Source organism: Phoenix dactylifera, chromosome 2 (assembly GCF_051530095.1).
Source record: "Phoenix dactylifera cultivar Ajwa chromosome 2, Ajwa_hap1_PhDact_Kaust_v1.1, whole genome shotgun sequence".
Taxonomy (NCBI): Eukaryota; Viridiplantae; Streptophyta; class Magnoliopsida; order Arecales; family Arecaceae; genus Phoenix; species Phoenix dactylifera.
In genome coordinates, this window is record NC_143191.1 from 9,642,587 (window position 1) to 9,659,104 (window position 16,518).

A 16,518-nucleotide genomic window follows, 5' to 3' on the forward strand; every position below is an offset into this window, starting at 1 on the left:
TTATATTTTATTATGCTTTGTTGTATAATACTATGTAATGTTCTTTATGTTAATTTTGTCATACAAAATTACTTTCTCAGTTTGTTTACCAAATACATGTTAAAGTGCCACAATATTTTAAAAATTTTAGTTACCAAACAGCAAATAACTTTTTATAAAAGCTTTACTTTAAAAATTTCTACTTCCAACAACTCTCCCAAACGGGGCCTTAAATATAAGGTTATTAAATAAAAGGAAAATCTGGAGGCAATGTTGGTGTGGTAGATCTTTCACTTGACGAACAAAAGAGAGAATCCAAGCTTGGTAAAATTAGATAGGTCGCTGACCTTAGCGGAATGGATATCGTCCATCCGGATTCTTTTTCTAAAGCTATTCCAAGTCGAGGACCTAATCATGTACCAACCCTATCGGAGTTTGGGTTGCCTAAGCCTGTTAATAATACTTTTAGATATAAAAACTCTCGCTTTGCTTCCAGGCACAAAATGATTGCTGCTGCTCCACGACATTTACAGATTTTTGGCAGAGTGTGGCTCCTATCGGCCATACATGTCATAGAGAGACGAATGATGCTGCTGACTGTATTGCCTCTTTCGCAGCTCATCACTCTGGAGGTTTCATCTAAGAAAACCACGTGTTTGCCCCTTATCCTATGTGCTATCTCTTTTTTTTCTGATTTTATTGGTTGCACGTTAATATACAAAATATTTTTTATGTCATAATTAAATCTTTATTTGCAAACAAGGGTATTGTAAATTAGAAATGTATTTGAAGAACCAAACATTAATTATACCAAAACAATTCAATGATAGAACTAGGATTTCCACTTACGTGACCTAGTTAGTCCTATTTAAAAGATTTTCATAATAATTGCTGCTAACTAGATATTATGTAATACAAGTAGCAGTTTCTATCCTAGACCCACCAACTTATGTAAATAAAATGGGTTTAGATGAGGGTTTTTAGTAATTAGTTAGGTTTAAGTTTACTGACCAAATAACAAATGGGCTGGATTTTGATTTAGGTCATGCAAGGAGAGTAAGGTGAGGTGCTAACCAACTATGAAAACAATTGTCAGCATGATTACTTTATCCATCGTCATCGACCAGTCAAGGCTTAATTTGGAATTAAGAAGGTTTTGCAGTTATTGGTTAAAAAAATAAAAAATTATTGAAGAGAAAAACGGATTGTGCATATTTAACATTGGTGATATTCTTATTCTTATTTTTAATGTCCACTCTCTCTCCCCCCCAACATCCATCCCCCCCCCCCCCCCCCCCCCCCCCGCCCCCCCGCCAACAAAAAAAAAAAAAAAAAAAAAAAAAACACTCCCAACCCTAGGTTCCTTATTCCTAGCCCTAGTCTATTTTTTCTTTTTATGGAATATGATACCTATTTAATTGTATATAATAAGCATGTTTCATATAAATTTATTCATTTTAGCTTGATTATTTTTTTGATGAAATCTTTTCAGCTTGATTATTGATAGAACAAAATATTGGTTATGGATTTTTGACCTAACATGAATTTAAGCTAACTTACCAATTGCCACCCCTATTCTCTTACATGTGGACCATATTTTCCTCCATACTACCGGAAAATAGAAATCAAGGAAAGACACATGCAAACACACGCACGTAAACATGCACAGGGTAACATCATAGGCATGGTGAAATTAAATTGTCCACCAAGGTCCAACAATAAGGTACCTAATTCCCACCAATTACTGAAACATCCAAGCCTGAGCAATTATATGACACTTTGAAGGACAATTTACTCTGCCACTTTCACCTTAATCTCAATTAGAAAATCTTTTTAGAAAACTGGGAATTTTTTTTTTTTTTTTTACGTGTGCAAATTCTTCGATTCTGGATTACAGATCATAGTACAAATCATACATCGTACGCAGATAAGACTTGCATGCATTAGTGCATTCATGCACAGGTAAACATGCACCAGTGGACATAATCTCTTACATACGAAGTGATACATCTCCAGCAAAACTAGGATATCCAATGAATCACAACTGACTTCTCATGGACAATGAATGCTACAATGTAATGTTGGTTCCTCGCTAGATGTCTTACAACATAAGATTACAACAAAGAATTAGCTCGTGGATTTGTGCGAGTAGTGCCGGATCTTATGAGCTGTATGTTTGGTGAATCCACATAATCAGGAGACCTTTTCAAGTGAAGGAGACCAAGATAACCTTCTTTGATTGATGCCATCACCCACCTCAATTCTCCTCCATTCAAAGACCCTCCGGCTCTTGTCTCCAACTATCAACAATTGAGTCATCAGAGATCATTGATCCCTCTCTCCATTGGGGAGGTGTCAAGAACTTGGAATCCCCTCCGGAAGAGTCACTTGGTGTCATAGGTGAGGAAGAGCGACTCACACGTAGTTGTTGGAGGGTTGCAAAAGACTCCCTCATGGCAGACATGGCCTCAAAGAAACGAGTGCAGGATGCCAAAGCAGCAGGGATTGGACGCAGCATTTCCTTCAAAGGATGAAATGTCAAAGACAGGCCTACCATAATATAAAAGTCAAGCAAACAAGAAAAATAGAACAGACAAAATTTAGGTGGCAACACCAATCAACACGAGGAAGATTCATATCAATAGATTTGGTCTACAATTTGAGCACCTCAATAATAAAAATTATCAACAATAATTTGTATCCAAAATCATTCAAAATAAGTATTTCTGCATCTGATGTGGAAAATTGGATGCAAAATTGGGTTCTCGAAAAAACATCACCATTTAGCTTTACCATGTGAATGGAGCTTTTAATTATGACGTAACAAGATCTCAGAGAATTTAAATAGAACACTTGCTTCAGGGACCAAAAAAATGATAGTCAGAAGTGCACATATGAACATTTACCAGTAAAGAAGCCAGTTGAATATCATGGACAGAAATTTTTGCTCAAATGCCAAATATACTTCTAATACTAAGAATTTTTATCAGCATTTTTTTTGAAACAAACAATAGATATAATCATTCTCACCTACAATACATAAAACACCTAGTGTTGCATACATTTTAACAAAAAAACTATCATGTTCTTTTCTTTACATACCCCCCATACTGATGGCGATTCTCTGAAGTTCTGGCTCCACTGGAAATCAGCGACAGATGCTGTCAAAGCCCCATAATCACTAGCAGCCTTCAGCAACAGCTCCGAAAATTGTTTCTGGATCATATGTAAGAGTTAATAATATTCAACTATGAATACAAGTTACAACATTTCTAGTCGAAATACCACCATTATCGCCAGCACCAACTATTATTTGAAGGGATGGCATGAACGAAAAATAATGATTATTTTTGGGAAGTTCTAGAAAAGGCTTTGCACGTTAAGCATCGATTCAAATGGCAAGTAATACTAGTCAATATATTCATTTGAAAAATTTCAAAAGCTTTCAAGAGGAATTGATAAGTACACATCTCCAGGTCACTGTACACCGGAGGCACCCATACATGAGCCCATGTAAAATATGAAGGAATTGATAAGCACACTCCATATTTTCACAGGTATATTTCCTTCTCTCTCTAACTCTCTCTCTAACATGTTTAGAAAGAGACATACAATATGAATGCATCAATTAAAAAAGATCTGTATTTTTAACAAAATGATGTAATGAAAAAAAGTAGTGTCCACCAATGCACAATCACATGGTCTGTCATGAACTAGAACTCTTCCATCACATGATAATGGTCCACCATCAACCCTACATGAAAACTCCATCCATTCTCACAAAAGATGTAAGATATACAGCCATCTACCAAATTCCTCTCTGTAATCTTTATCTTCACAAATCTGGATTAGTAAGACAGGTATAGCATGTGCCTGATACTAGGTGATTTTCAACTGCGAGAACAAGCGGTCAATAAGTTGTCAATTCACCCCTAAATGCACAAAAGAGTCAAAAACAGATGCTTAGGCAGCTTCCAGTGATCACCTAAGGCAACATATGCAACAGGTTTATCTATCTTAATAGTACAAGCAACAAAATGGACAGATGGATCATCTCTGCTTTGAGCCATTGCAAGCATCCATATAAGAGCAAAGTCGAACTATACCAATGCAAAGTCAATGATTTAGCATTCATATTAAAAATCCATACCACTAAACAAGATTTACAACACCCATATTGCCAAGAAACCAATAATTTGTATAAGCACAATTTAATGTTTTGATTTAATTGATGGTAGGGCAAAGGTGGTAGGGCAAAGGGCAAGCTTTGGCCCAACAATAAGGTTGTTCCATTGTGACCAGTGTGTCACGGTTTCGAAATACGAAAACAGCCTCTCCATACATAGAGGTAAAGCTGTGTATATTTTACTCTCCCTAGACCCTGCCATGGTGGAAGCCTCGTGCACTTAGACGCCTTTTTTTATAGTTCGGCTGTAGTTGTATCAGTTAAATTCTGGTTCCCATATGTTCCAAAATATGTAGAACATGATCAACAGTGAAGATTCTCCATTTCATATGGCCTACAATATATTTTAGCAAATAAGCCTTATTCATATTCTCCAGTTTGTATTCACCTGAGGTATTCCTATGAATTTTTGATAAAGGCAGGCAAGACCCATCAATATTTTATTCCAGTTCATGAAGTTGATACAAAAATTTAGGACATGGAAAAGTCAAGATCCTTCCTAACCTTGGAAGAAGAAACCCAAGCCCAGTCAGACCACAATAAAGAAATCTCATTTACAAGTAACAGAACAGACTTGGTGAAAACATAAAATCCTGGCATTCCTTTGCTACAATGATTTCCCCCAAATTACAGTTGCAAGAATATCCCACTAAAAAAGCTATTCTTTGCACTCAGAACTCTCCAGAAATATGAGGCATTGGGCATCTGACCAGAGTTCCAAATGAGTCTCCTTCTGTATTTATGTATTCCCACAAAAGCCTTCTAGATATGATCATTGCCATTAAAAATTTTTGACCATCATTTCCCTAGAGGGGCAGCATTAAGATCTGTGAGATCTTTCACACCAAGACCCCCCTCCCTCCCGCCAACATCAGATTTGCACAGACACTTCCAGCTAACTAAACAGTAGGCTCCTTTAGCATCACCCATACCTTCCAGAAACACGACCTTCTGATTCTATCAACTCTGTTAGAAAGCCTACTTGGAACCAAAAAGACTTAAGTACACCAGTAAGTTAGCTAACCCAGAATTTACCAAGTTAATCTTCCACCAATTGAAAATATCAGGCCGAGCTATCAAGCCTATTCTCTATTTTTTCAATCAGAGGCATCAAAGCTCTCTTCTTTAGACCATCAGACCTTAGAGGGAGGTCAAGGTACTTCACAGGGAAGTTAATTCTCTTACAGTTTTAAATGGAAGAAAGATACCACAATTAGCTCCGTTACCAAAATAAGCCAACCAAACTTAAGAAAATTGATTTCAACAATAAGGTTGCTATCAGTAACAGTAGAATTCCCAACTGCAACAACCTTCACTCTATTCCTTCTACTATATACAATTTTGTGAAAATGATAAGAGATTCCATCAACCTCCTGAGTCAATCCTCTCCATCTCTTCGTTCCACAAAAATTTCTACATCATTTTAAGATCTTCTTTATTTTCAGCTCTGGTTCTCTCTCAGTCCACTACAGAACTTATGTCTGCTCACTTAACATCTAATTCATGAATAGACTAGAGCAACTCCTCCATTCATCTCCTGATGCTGTAAATATTTTCAATTTTTTACCACTGCTTCAATTTGCCCTTAATATGTCTGAACTTGGTGAATAGAAGAGCAAAGGATATTATATTTAAAACTTCACACAGCACAGCTCTACTAAAGTAACAAGATTTAAATTACCAAGCCAAACCGTTTCAAATCTAAAGACCTTGTCACTTTCACAATCAAGCCCAAAAATCAGATATAAAGTCACATGATCAGAAGTAGGTTAGAGACCCAAAAAGAGCCTCCTTTACCTGAACTAGGTGTGACCCAAAGAGGGTCACCTCATTCATGCTGTAGTTAAAGCTATCCTGCATCTCCTCATGATTTAAATCTTCTCAAGGCCTAGACTCCTTATTACTCATTTCTTTTCCAAAATTAGCATAATGATCCATCCCAACTGAACAATCAATTGGCACTGATTCAATATTTACCTGGTTCAAATTTGAGATATTTACCAATCTGTCTCAGTGAAATGATATTTTCACCCCATCTTAATAACTCTCTCAATTCCCAACTCAAGAGTCTCAACTAGGTGCAAAGAAGAAACTCTACAAATTTCTACAGCAAATATTGGATTACCCAATTTCTTTAAGGTTTCCTTCTTCTAAATTCAATATAAACCTTCCTGTACCATCAATCCCAATTTTCACTAAATGAGCTGGGGGTTTCAGATTAGGAGATATGACATAGTTGAGCCAATTATCCACCCTGATCTTAAAACTATAACAAAAGGCACCAATATTTTCTTTCATAACCTTCGGTATTCTCTCAAGCCATCGCAGACCATCATAAGATTAAACTCCATGTATTTCCTTGAAAGACCATTGACATTGAACAATTTAAACTTTATGGCTAGACAAAAAGGTCACTCTTGACAACATGAAGAGGACCTCTATATGAGGTTTCCTAAATTTAGCTCCAGAAGAGAATTTAATAATAAAAGCCCCAACATCGTCTAAAGCCTTTACCTCCCACTTCCAATTCATATCAACATAAGAAATACAAAAGTGCTCTCCACCTTCCTCTATTTAGGAGCTTCATTAAAGGATAAGATAGTGGTTGAATCCTCATCAAATTACTTCTTCATGTGCTTCAATATAGGAATGGACATTGAACCAAGAATAATCTAATGCTCCACCATTTCTCACCAAATTCCAACTAGACCACCAAGTGGAAGCCTCCTACAAATAAAGCTTCTATGGCCAATCCTATAGTTGCAAAAACACTCAGGATATTTTTGCACTCCCTCCAATGATGCTCTCTATCTCTAGTCTTGAAGCAAACTCCTTTAAGGATAAGAAAATGGGAAAGATAAACCTTCAATTGATAAAGACCAAAAGATTTAGAAAAATTATCTTGTGCCCTACAAGGAACTTTTCCAATATGACCCATGCAGAACTTCCTATCAGATCTTTTCCCTCTGGGCTCCAGTACCTTCCAACCTCCATCTTTACCTTTGCCGTCTCAGAGGTGACTTGGAAGCACCACCAAGAATAATGTGGCAATAAATTGCCGAATAGGTTAAGATAATGTAAAAGCAAACATGGTGATCGAAGGCCAAACTGTAGGGTTCATGCAAAACTAGAAACTTGGAGGGTCTTGTAAGGCAAGAAGTGTTGAACTTTTAAGGAATATTTATCATGTTTTTAGTTATAATCTGCTGCAGTACTTCATGTTATTGGGTTTGCCATAAATTTGGCTTATTGGACCTTCATTAAAGCTCAAACAAGTAGCTAGCTCCCTTGTTTTAACAAATTTGGTGCCACAAAATGTGAGGAGTGTGTGGGGAGTGTGGAAGTATCCTTCTCCCTTTATTATTCTTTCTCATGTCATCTCCTACTCCCCTTCTCTTCCTTTTCTCTCACTTCTCCAATATTTTATTTCTTCACTCTTTTCTGATTTTTCCCTTAGCCTGAAGCCGTTACATGATACCAAAGCAGGATTAGGGCCTAATATGTGTTTGTTTTGCTGCCTGAAAACAAAGAGGGGAGGAAACCCTAGTTTGTGGGACGTTTTGCTGCAAATAAAGTACTCCTTTCTATCTGTAAGAGTGTTTCTTCTCTTATTTGTGGGATGCTTGTCAATCCCACAACTGTTAGTTTGTAGCAGTGCCCTATTTCTTCAAAAGAAGCACATGATGCTGTGGAAAGAGCATTGTTGAAGATTAATGGTGCTGTATTTGATGTTGTCTTTTTCAAGGAGTGATTCTGTGTCTACCTCATAATCCCAGGATTGCTAGATGTTGGCAAGAGCCTTCACTTTGTTTCTCAATCAGCACTCTGTGTATCTTCTGTGCAGAAGTGCAAAAAAATGATGCTTTTAATTCAGTTACTACCCTGTTAAAATTTCCTCATTTTTGCTGGTTCCGAGTGAAGCCAAATTTTTTGTTGGGTTTCCTACATTGTTGCTTTGCTGAAAGCTGCTGTCTATTGTTCCTTCAACTTTCATTGTGGCGAGTGGAGAAGTTGTTGCAAAAGTTGGGGTTACCATAGGAGATTTACTTGGCATCTATCAAGCTTTGTGGGACATGGAAATATCTTCAATGGGCCAAAACAGTTGATGTTTTCCTCAAGGCAAAAGGAAAGCATGATATCATTGAAAATCTACCTACTGACAGTAACAAGATGAAGGAATGGCAGCGAGGAAACTCACAAATTATGACTTTATTGTCGAATAGCATGGAACCCAATGCAAGCTGCAATCTTAAGTTTTATGACAGTTAAAGAAATTTGAGAGAGTACTTGAGAAACGTATTTTTTTTAGAAAAATATTTCTCGCATATATAAGATCAAGGTCCGCCAAACCGGTACCAAGACCCGTACGGGTCGGCACCGTACCGAAGCGGTAGGCATAGGGTGTGCCGGTTCACAGACCAGCATGCCCTTTTTTTTGAAATTTTCAAGAATATTTAATTGGTAATCACTCTTTTTGAACTTTTTCAATGAATTTAAATCTAATTTAATATTTTTTTGATTTTTTTAATGTTTCTATGATCCCAGTTTAACCTATATGATGCATCTTATTGTTTTAAAATGACACAAATCATAAAATGAATAATATAAAATATCCTCAAATTAAGTGGTCACATGAAAATTAAAAAATAATACAATTAATTGCATACATTTAAAGTCCAATATATATACCGATAACTAAAATCATCCATAGATCTACAATATATAAAAAAATCAAGCCCAAATCAAAAATTTTGGCATGGTCTTCCTTTTTTTTGCTATTTTTGAGCCATTTTTCAAGCCCCCCCCCCCCCCCCCCCCCCCCAAAAAAAAAAAGGAGGGAATGAGGAGTAGCGTGCTACCTACCTTGAACAGTGTGTGTGCTGAGTATTAACAAATTAAGCAACTCCTTTCAGTACTCGTAGATATCTTAATAGACTGACAAGCATGTCCTTGACTAACTATAACCTCTCAAAATGTAGGATCTCCTAGTGCTTACAGCATGTGCAATTATATTGGGTGTCAAGAAAACTAAGGAAAACTAGTGTTTGTTGAACCAATGACCAGAGAATTGAGCCAAATACTAGAGTCAGGAAAAACTTAATTCTAGAAGTATATCATGAATGAGAAGAAGGGTGATAATCAAAACATATCTATTTTTTTAATTTCCTTGCAAATTGTTTTAGTCCTATGAAGATAAACCCGTTAACTTGCTCTAAGAAACTTAGCTGTATTCTAAACCAATATCCAGATAAACTAAACTAACCAACAAATCCTTAGACCTAAGCTAAATGAAAAGGACATTTACATCACCACTCCAGCTATAGTACTTGCATGCTCAATAACATGTTCTAGAAATCCTTATTTGATGCTGTTAACACTTCAAAAAGATATATCTACAAAATTGTATATTATGAAGCTGAAAAAAATGTTTGGATGTCAAGTTATGGTCCTTAAAGCTTGCAGCCAGAATGTAATCTAAAAATAGCAATTTTAATAAAATAACATACAAACTAAAATCCTTATTTGAAAATTAGAAGCAATTTATTCCTCACAGACCACAGAAACTATGATGAGACAAATTCGATACCCCATGATATTATAATGAGGTGCTATAATTAGTCTTGGGATCAACATATACCTTCTAACTGTCATCGAAATATTAGAGAATTAAATATGAAGTAACCAGATTCTAATCCAAATAAATATTAGAGTTTCCCTTGCATTAGTATCAGGATGATAATTGAAAGAATGAAAATTCCCCATATCAAATACTCTATTAAGCATGAATTTAAATTTATTAAGCTTCTAACCTGATATTCAGCTTCCACTGGAATGCAATCTAGAGAATATGGTTGTTGAAGCCGAGCAATGATTCGATCCTGACAAAACAAGTCCACCCTATGAGAAAAGATTCTGATAAGTGGTATATCACAAAGTAATCCACTTCAATCGCTGATATATGGGTGGAGATTAATTAGGCTATCTAGGCTTGGCAAGTCTGATGAATTTCCTAAACTATAATGATCAAAGTTTCTCTTTCAAATGATTAAAGGAGAGGTTGGGCCTCATGCATACTACAGACTTAGAAATCTAACTCTTCTTTCGGCTTATTGAAGTCTGTATTCTGTATGAATGCATGACCTAGGATATCAATGGCCCACACTCCTATCAAGCACAAAATTTTACATCTTCTCTTACAAGATAAATATTTTTTCCCTGAAAGTGGAGATCACAGTTATAGGGTGTAGCTTTAAAACGCAAGCTTAGAATTAACTAGGCAATAAGAATCACAATCATTAAAGATACAGATGAAAAAAAGCAGCAGATGTAAAACGGAGGACAGAAACTAACACCAGGACAGAATACAACATATGAATGTTCCACTCTTAAATGTATCAACAAATTAAAATATTGGCAACATTACTTTTATGCACAATTTGAAGATCCAAAGAGGTCATAATGAAGAACCTTGGAGGTCGTAATACCTTGTTCTGGATAACATCTTTTAGAATAGCAGTAATTCTGGCCAAAGACTCACATTTCTTTTCCATTTCACTCACATGGGTCAGATGTGCAACATTTTTATCATCCTGTGCATTTGAAAAAATGCATATAAAAAAAAATAGCTTGATAAAAAGGATACATTGGTCAAGACACATAAGTGTCAGAAAAGTATGATTTTATTACAACACATACTTATCATCCAAAACAGTCAAAACAGCATAGATAAGTGGTATTTGCTTGATGCAATTGGCCAAATAGCACTAGAAGTTAGAATAATAACATTTCCATCATGAAGCAGCTAGTTCCTACAAAGCAAGGACATTCATATGGGCAAGCAATTCTAAATATTTGTTAAGTTCAACTGCTTCCAGTAAGATGCAAAATTATGCAAACAAAAGAAAAGAATAACAAGATATAAATGAAAATGGAGGTGGGAAATCAACATATGTAGCACCACTAAATTTAATCAACTATATTGACTTTTATCATGATTGATACATCAAGAAACTAGGAAAAAGAAAAAGAGAGAGCTTAATTTTAAACAAAACCGATACAGGACCAGTCAAAGAGCTTGAGATCTACTGTCCAAATTGATATCGGACAAAAACAAGAATGCAAAGCTTCAGGGATTTCTGAGATATAGGCAAAGAAAGCTGAAAATGTGGTTTGTATGAACATAAAATTACTTGTGAATTTGGATGGAAGTGAATTAGAAAAAGAAAATCACATATTGGTGATTGGATGAATGCAGCTAAAGCATAGTTAATAGAATTATAAGGTTTGATTGGGTGACCATGGAGGTTTTATGAAGGGACAAAAACACTCTTTGCCCAGCTAATGCAAGTACAAAATCAATATATCAGCATCAATTTTATAGTCTATCTTTTACTATCTTAAATGGATTTTTAATTAGTAAAAATCAAAAACGATGCCTCAAAGGAACAGTTAATCTCTGCTTTACTACAGTGGCTGATATTTTGCTACCTTGGTCATATATATTAGTTAATATCTCAAATTATCTTGGTTTTTATTTTTTAAAAATATTCTCATCATCTCAAGCAAAAAAATCAACCAAGATCTTGATTTCATATCAAAATAAGTCATCCACCAGAGCAGCCAATATCTTGGGTTTTAAAATCTTGCTAGTGATACAGGATTCTCCCACCCCAAACTATAAACTGTAACTGAAAAAGAACCTATATGCATTAGCCCTCCTCTGAAAAGGAATTTTGTAAAAAATTGGGGGAGGCGGGCGGGGACTCACCCAGAACTTGATAGTGCATTTGAAAATCAAAGTAAAAGATATAGTACCCATATATCGAAAACCATTTGCTAGAAATAAGGAAATATAGCACACCTTCCCTTCAAATTGACATCTAAAAGATGGTCTTCCCACACTCAAGCAGCCAATATACAAAGTTGACTTCCCAATTGGAAGAACAAGGAAAACTTCACCAATAAGTAACTCTCAAACAATATAAAATTGTCAGTTGTTGACATGATCTCCCGCACTATTCATTCAACCCTAGTTGTGAAACCTGTACTTGATGTTGCACTCTTTAAGTTAGTATACTGAAATATGACTACTTTAGAAAAAGACTTCGCTTTGGGTTGCATATTAACGACAAAGCAAGATGTGTTACTAGAAATTTAAAAAGACTGATCTCATTTAATGCAAATAACAAGTGGAATCTTTTTAAATAAAAAGAACTAAAACATTACTACAGCAGTGTCTCTAGTCTTGGTATTAGTACATGAAAGACAAAAAGAACAGCAACAGATCTCCAGAGTCAATTTGAGCTAAAAAAGCACAAGCAATTGTTTCACCTTTCGTCCTTGAAGTTCCACTTGCAAATTGGCAATGTTTTTTTGTACTGAAGTAAGTTGTCTTAAAATCCTTACCAAGTCATCACTTTTGTCACCACCAAAGGAGTTAGACATGCTTCGTTGATCTTCCTATAACATGCACAAGATTGAAAATTGGATCAAATGATGCTAAGGAACATAGTTTGAAGAGAAATTGCATGTCCAACAGAATAACAAGATATACTAAACAAGAAATCCTAGAAATTAATTCTTCTATTAAAAGAAAAGCTAGACAACCCTCAGAAGATTGAATATTAAATCAAATATTATATGAGGAGGCCCGCCTCATGAAAAATGAGAGGCCTATTGATTCGAAGTAACTACGAAAGGGTCGGTCAATAGCATAGCTCTTTCCCGGGTCTCCTTTCGGGAGGAGAAGAAAAAGCTTTATCCCACTGGCTCTCCTGTCCCCCAGCAACTCCCACAAAGGCTGAAGAAGACTCCTACCCTCTCTGGCTCACTGACTAGCTAGAAAAGCGGCAGTCCTTCCAATCAAGCAAGCGACCAACCAATTCCAACATTGTTTAAAGAGACAATTTCAAACTAAATAAATCAGTACATCTAGGTATTGAATGAATGCTCAAAACATATCAAATTAAAGAATGGATCATGCATGACACTCCTTGTTTGGGCGAGGACCAGGATAGCCTAACCACATCCAGAGTCTTTATCTCCTACCAGAAAGTTAAGTAGTACTTAGACTACATCTAGAGAAATTTAGTATCTCCAATAAATCACAGAAGAAGAAAAGGCAATAAAAGCATCCTCTAGCAGATGGGAAACTCCAAACCTTTAAGCTCTACTTAATTATGGAACTTAAATCAAAGCAGAAAACCCATACAAACATGATCACCCTATCAGCTACAATCAAGTCAACAGACGTGAAAACTCCAAATCCACTATGAGAAACAACATAAAAACTAAAATTTAATGAACTTAAAACAAAAAACAAAGGAACAAGTTCACATGAATGCACAATTAGATAGAAATGATAAAAATATATCCTGTTTTCCTTTGGAGTTTTGGCAATGCAAAGGTGTTAGAAATTTGAATTTCATCCAGTTCATTTGTTCGAAGAGATTACTACTACCAAAAATCGCAACTTTTCGAGGCAAATTCAAGCTGCCATTGGAGTAACACAAAATTGGAGTAATCCATCTGCCTGCCGACCTCGAAGAACTGGGATCCCATGCGTGTGTCGAAATTAAATACGAAAGCCGAGATCTCTGACGAAGAAAAGGTCCAAGATCTACAGGAAGAGGGGATTGAAAGAGAATCTAAGAAGGGAGGAGGGAGGACATTTGGGACCTGGAGGGGAGGGATGGAGAAACCGAGATCGGAAGCGATGGAGAGGGCTTCGGCCATGCCTCCAAGGCGCTTCGGAGGCTTCTTCGCGCCCCAACCCGCGTCGCCGGAGACCGACATTTGGGACTCCCGAAGCGAACTGGACGAAAGGGGAAAGAGAGCGGCGAGGTTTGTTTGGCCGGCCCCTTCCGTTTTGTACTCTGAATATAAAAATACTAATTCAAACTAAGCTAGTAAAGTTCTATTTGATGGATGGTCATGATATCATCAATCAAGATGAAAAATCAAGAGAATTAAATTTTGAATACAGTCCAAATCCTGTGCCTATTAAGAAGTCCAGCTAAGCTCAAAGAAAGGAGAGATAAGGAACTATCTTTTAATTGCATAAGGAACTATCTTTTAATTGCAATGGCAAGTTTGGACCAGGACACCAATGCAAGACAAAAAATTCTCATTGAAGGATGGAGGATGCTGTAGCTATACAAGAATTGGAGCCACCAGAAATCTCCATTGATGTCGCTTATTGTGCGCGAGTTCTGCAATTTCCTTAATGGAGATACAAGGTAGAATAGCTCGATGCCAAATTATCGTCTAGGTGGATTCAGGAAGTACTCACAATTGTTAAACAACCAAGATGCTAGAAAATTGGAGATCACTCCTAATACAAAAGGAAAGTTTGAAGTCATCATGGCAAGTTGAGAATGCATAGATTCCAAGCTTTGGGTAATACGAAGGAGGTATGATGATCTAAGGAATTTCAATTACTATAGATTTCTATTTACCTAATGGTTAAGTAGCTTAGGGCACATTATCTGAGAATTTTTTTGAACTACCCATGCAATTCAATCTTGATTAGAAGAGGGTTATTCTGAGAGACAGGCACGTATGGATAAGTTGGTGGATGAGTTTGAGATATCTAAGGGGTTTAAAAAAAATGAAGGAGTTCTTTTGCAGATCCGTGCTCGTTCCATGCACCCTCAAGATAACCCTCAACCTAAATCTAATTTGGAATTATCTAATCCAAAATTAGAGTAGATTTTTCAGTCATATGATGATATTTTTGAAGAGCCTCATGGGTTACTCCACCAAGAAACCATGATCACAAAATTCCTCTAAGCTAGGAAGGAGACTTGTTTGTCTGAAATAATATTGATATCCTCACTATATACCAAAAAAAGAGAGATTGAGAAATTGGTGGTAGATATTCAGGCTTCGAGAGTAATTCACCCAAGTCAAAGTCCTTACTTATCTCCTTTATTGTTAGCGAAGAAGCATGATGGGTCTTGAAGCCTCGAATCAAATCACCATCAAAGATAAGTTTCCTGTACCAATCAACGAGTAATCGGACGAACTCCATGGTATCAAGTTCTTCACCAAGTTGGTATATGATCTAGCTACCATCAAGATAAAAATGCACCCTCATAACATACCAAAGACTGCCTTCTAAATGCACCAAGGATATTATGTGTTTATGTTGGTGCCATTTAGACTCGCTAATGCTCCATCAACATTTTAGTCCTCGATGAACATGGTATTCGAGCCAGATCTTCATAAGTTCATTCCAGTATTATGTGATGACATTTTGATTTATAGCAAGTCAAGGGAAGAACACATGAAGCATCTTGAGATTATTTTAAATGTTTTGAGAACTCACTGGTTATTTGTCAACAAAAGGAAACTGTAGTTTTGTCCAACAAGAAGTGAACTACTTGGGTCACATAATTTCTAGCGAAGGAGTTGGTGTTTATTTAGAAAAAAATGGCTATCATAAAGTAGTGCCTAAGCTAAAAACAATCGAAGTATTTGAGCGGTTTCCTCGAATTAACAGGATGCTACTGCAAGTTTTATTCAAAACTATTAGGAAAACAACAATCCCATTAACTCATATGCTAAAAAGGGAAACTTCAACTGGACCCCAAGGGCAGAAGAAGCTCTTGAATTGCTCAAGAAGGCAATGACCCAAGCTCTAGTGTACGTTAGCTCTTCCCAATTTTAGCCAGCCATTCATTATTGAATATTATGCATCAAGATCGAGCATTGGAGGAGTTCTCATGCGAAGCAAGAGGCCGATTGCATTTTCGGTCATGCCTGGTGCGAATTTATCTTTATCAGCCTATGATAAGGAGATGTTGGCTCTAATTCTTGCAGTTCGAAAATGGAGGCCATACTTGTTGGAGAGAAAATTTATTATGCGAACAGATTAGCAGAGTCTTAAATACCTACGAGAGCAGAAAATCACCATCTCCGCACAAGAAAAGTGGTTAATTAGCAAATTTGATGGGGTGTAACTTTACCATTGAGTACAAAGAAGGAAAAGAGAACTATGTTGCATTTGCACTTTCACACAAGTATGAGGAGGCTATGTAATTGGCTGCCATATCAACACCAATTCCCTCTTGGTTAGAACTTAGAACCAATAAAAGAAGTCACAACATTAGTGAAGCTATGCCAACAAGTAAAAGCCACTGGACCTTTGGAATGGAAAGAACGTCTTCGCAGCCAATGTCTTTAAGATAATAATCTTCAAGAATAAAATTTATTTATCTGCTGACTGACTCTTCTTTGGTTCGTCTCATTGCTAAGGAAATGCACTCCAGCACCCAAGAAGAATATCACAAGACTCTTAAAAGAGTAGTCAGTTTTTTTACAGGCAAGGCATGAGAAAATCACTTTGAGAA

General features: G+C 36.4%; 1 protein-coding gene across 2 annotated transcripts; it reads right to left on the minus strand.

Moving 5' to 3' along the window:
• Nucleotides 1-1,898: 1,898 nt before the first annotated feature.
• Nucleotides 1,899-14,037, minus strand: LOC103720586 (AUGMIN subunit 2-like). 2 transcript variants are annotated; one of them, XM_017846047.4, is made up of 6 exons: nucleotides 13,844-14,037; nucleotides 12,497-12,625; nucleotides 10,651-10,755; nucleotides 9,976-10,044; nucleotides 3,082-3,195; nucleotides 1,899-2,500 (listed from the first exon to the last, which is right to left on the minus strand). In XM_017846047.4, the coding sequence occupies exons 1-6, from the start codon at nucleotides 13,958-13,960 to the stop codon at nucleotides 2,252-2,254; spliced, it is 783 nt and encodes a 260-aa protein (XP_017701536.1). In that variant the 5' UTR covers nucleotides 13,961-14,037; the 3' UTR covers nucleotides 1,899-2,251. The 2 variants fall into 2 exon arrangements, with proteins under 2 accessions (XP_017701536.1, XP_008808574.1); XM_008810352.5 differs by having other exon boundaries at nucleotides 12,572-12,625; nucleotides 13,844-14,029.
• Nucleotides 14,038-16,518: the final 2,481 nt, after the last annotated feature.

Excerpts from the sequence above, each read along its gene's own strand:
- LOC103720586 (XM_017846047.4), bottom strand. The coding sequence starts at position 13,960 with ATGTCGGTCTCCGGCGACGCGGGTTGGGGCGCGAAGAAGCCTCCGAAG. Across the intron at positions 10,756-12,496 it reads TGGAACTTCAAGGACGAAAG|GATGATAAAAATGTTGCACA; the intron begins GTGAAACAATTG and ends TCAAATGCACAG. Across the intron at positions 3,196-9,975 it reads CAGTGGAAGCTGAATATCAG|AAACAATTTTCGGAGCTGTT; the intron begins GTTAGAAGCTTA and ends CATATGATCCAG.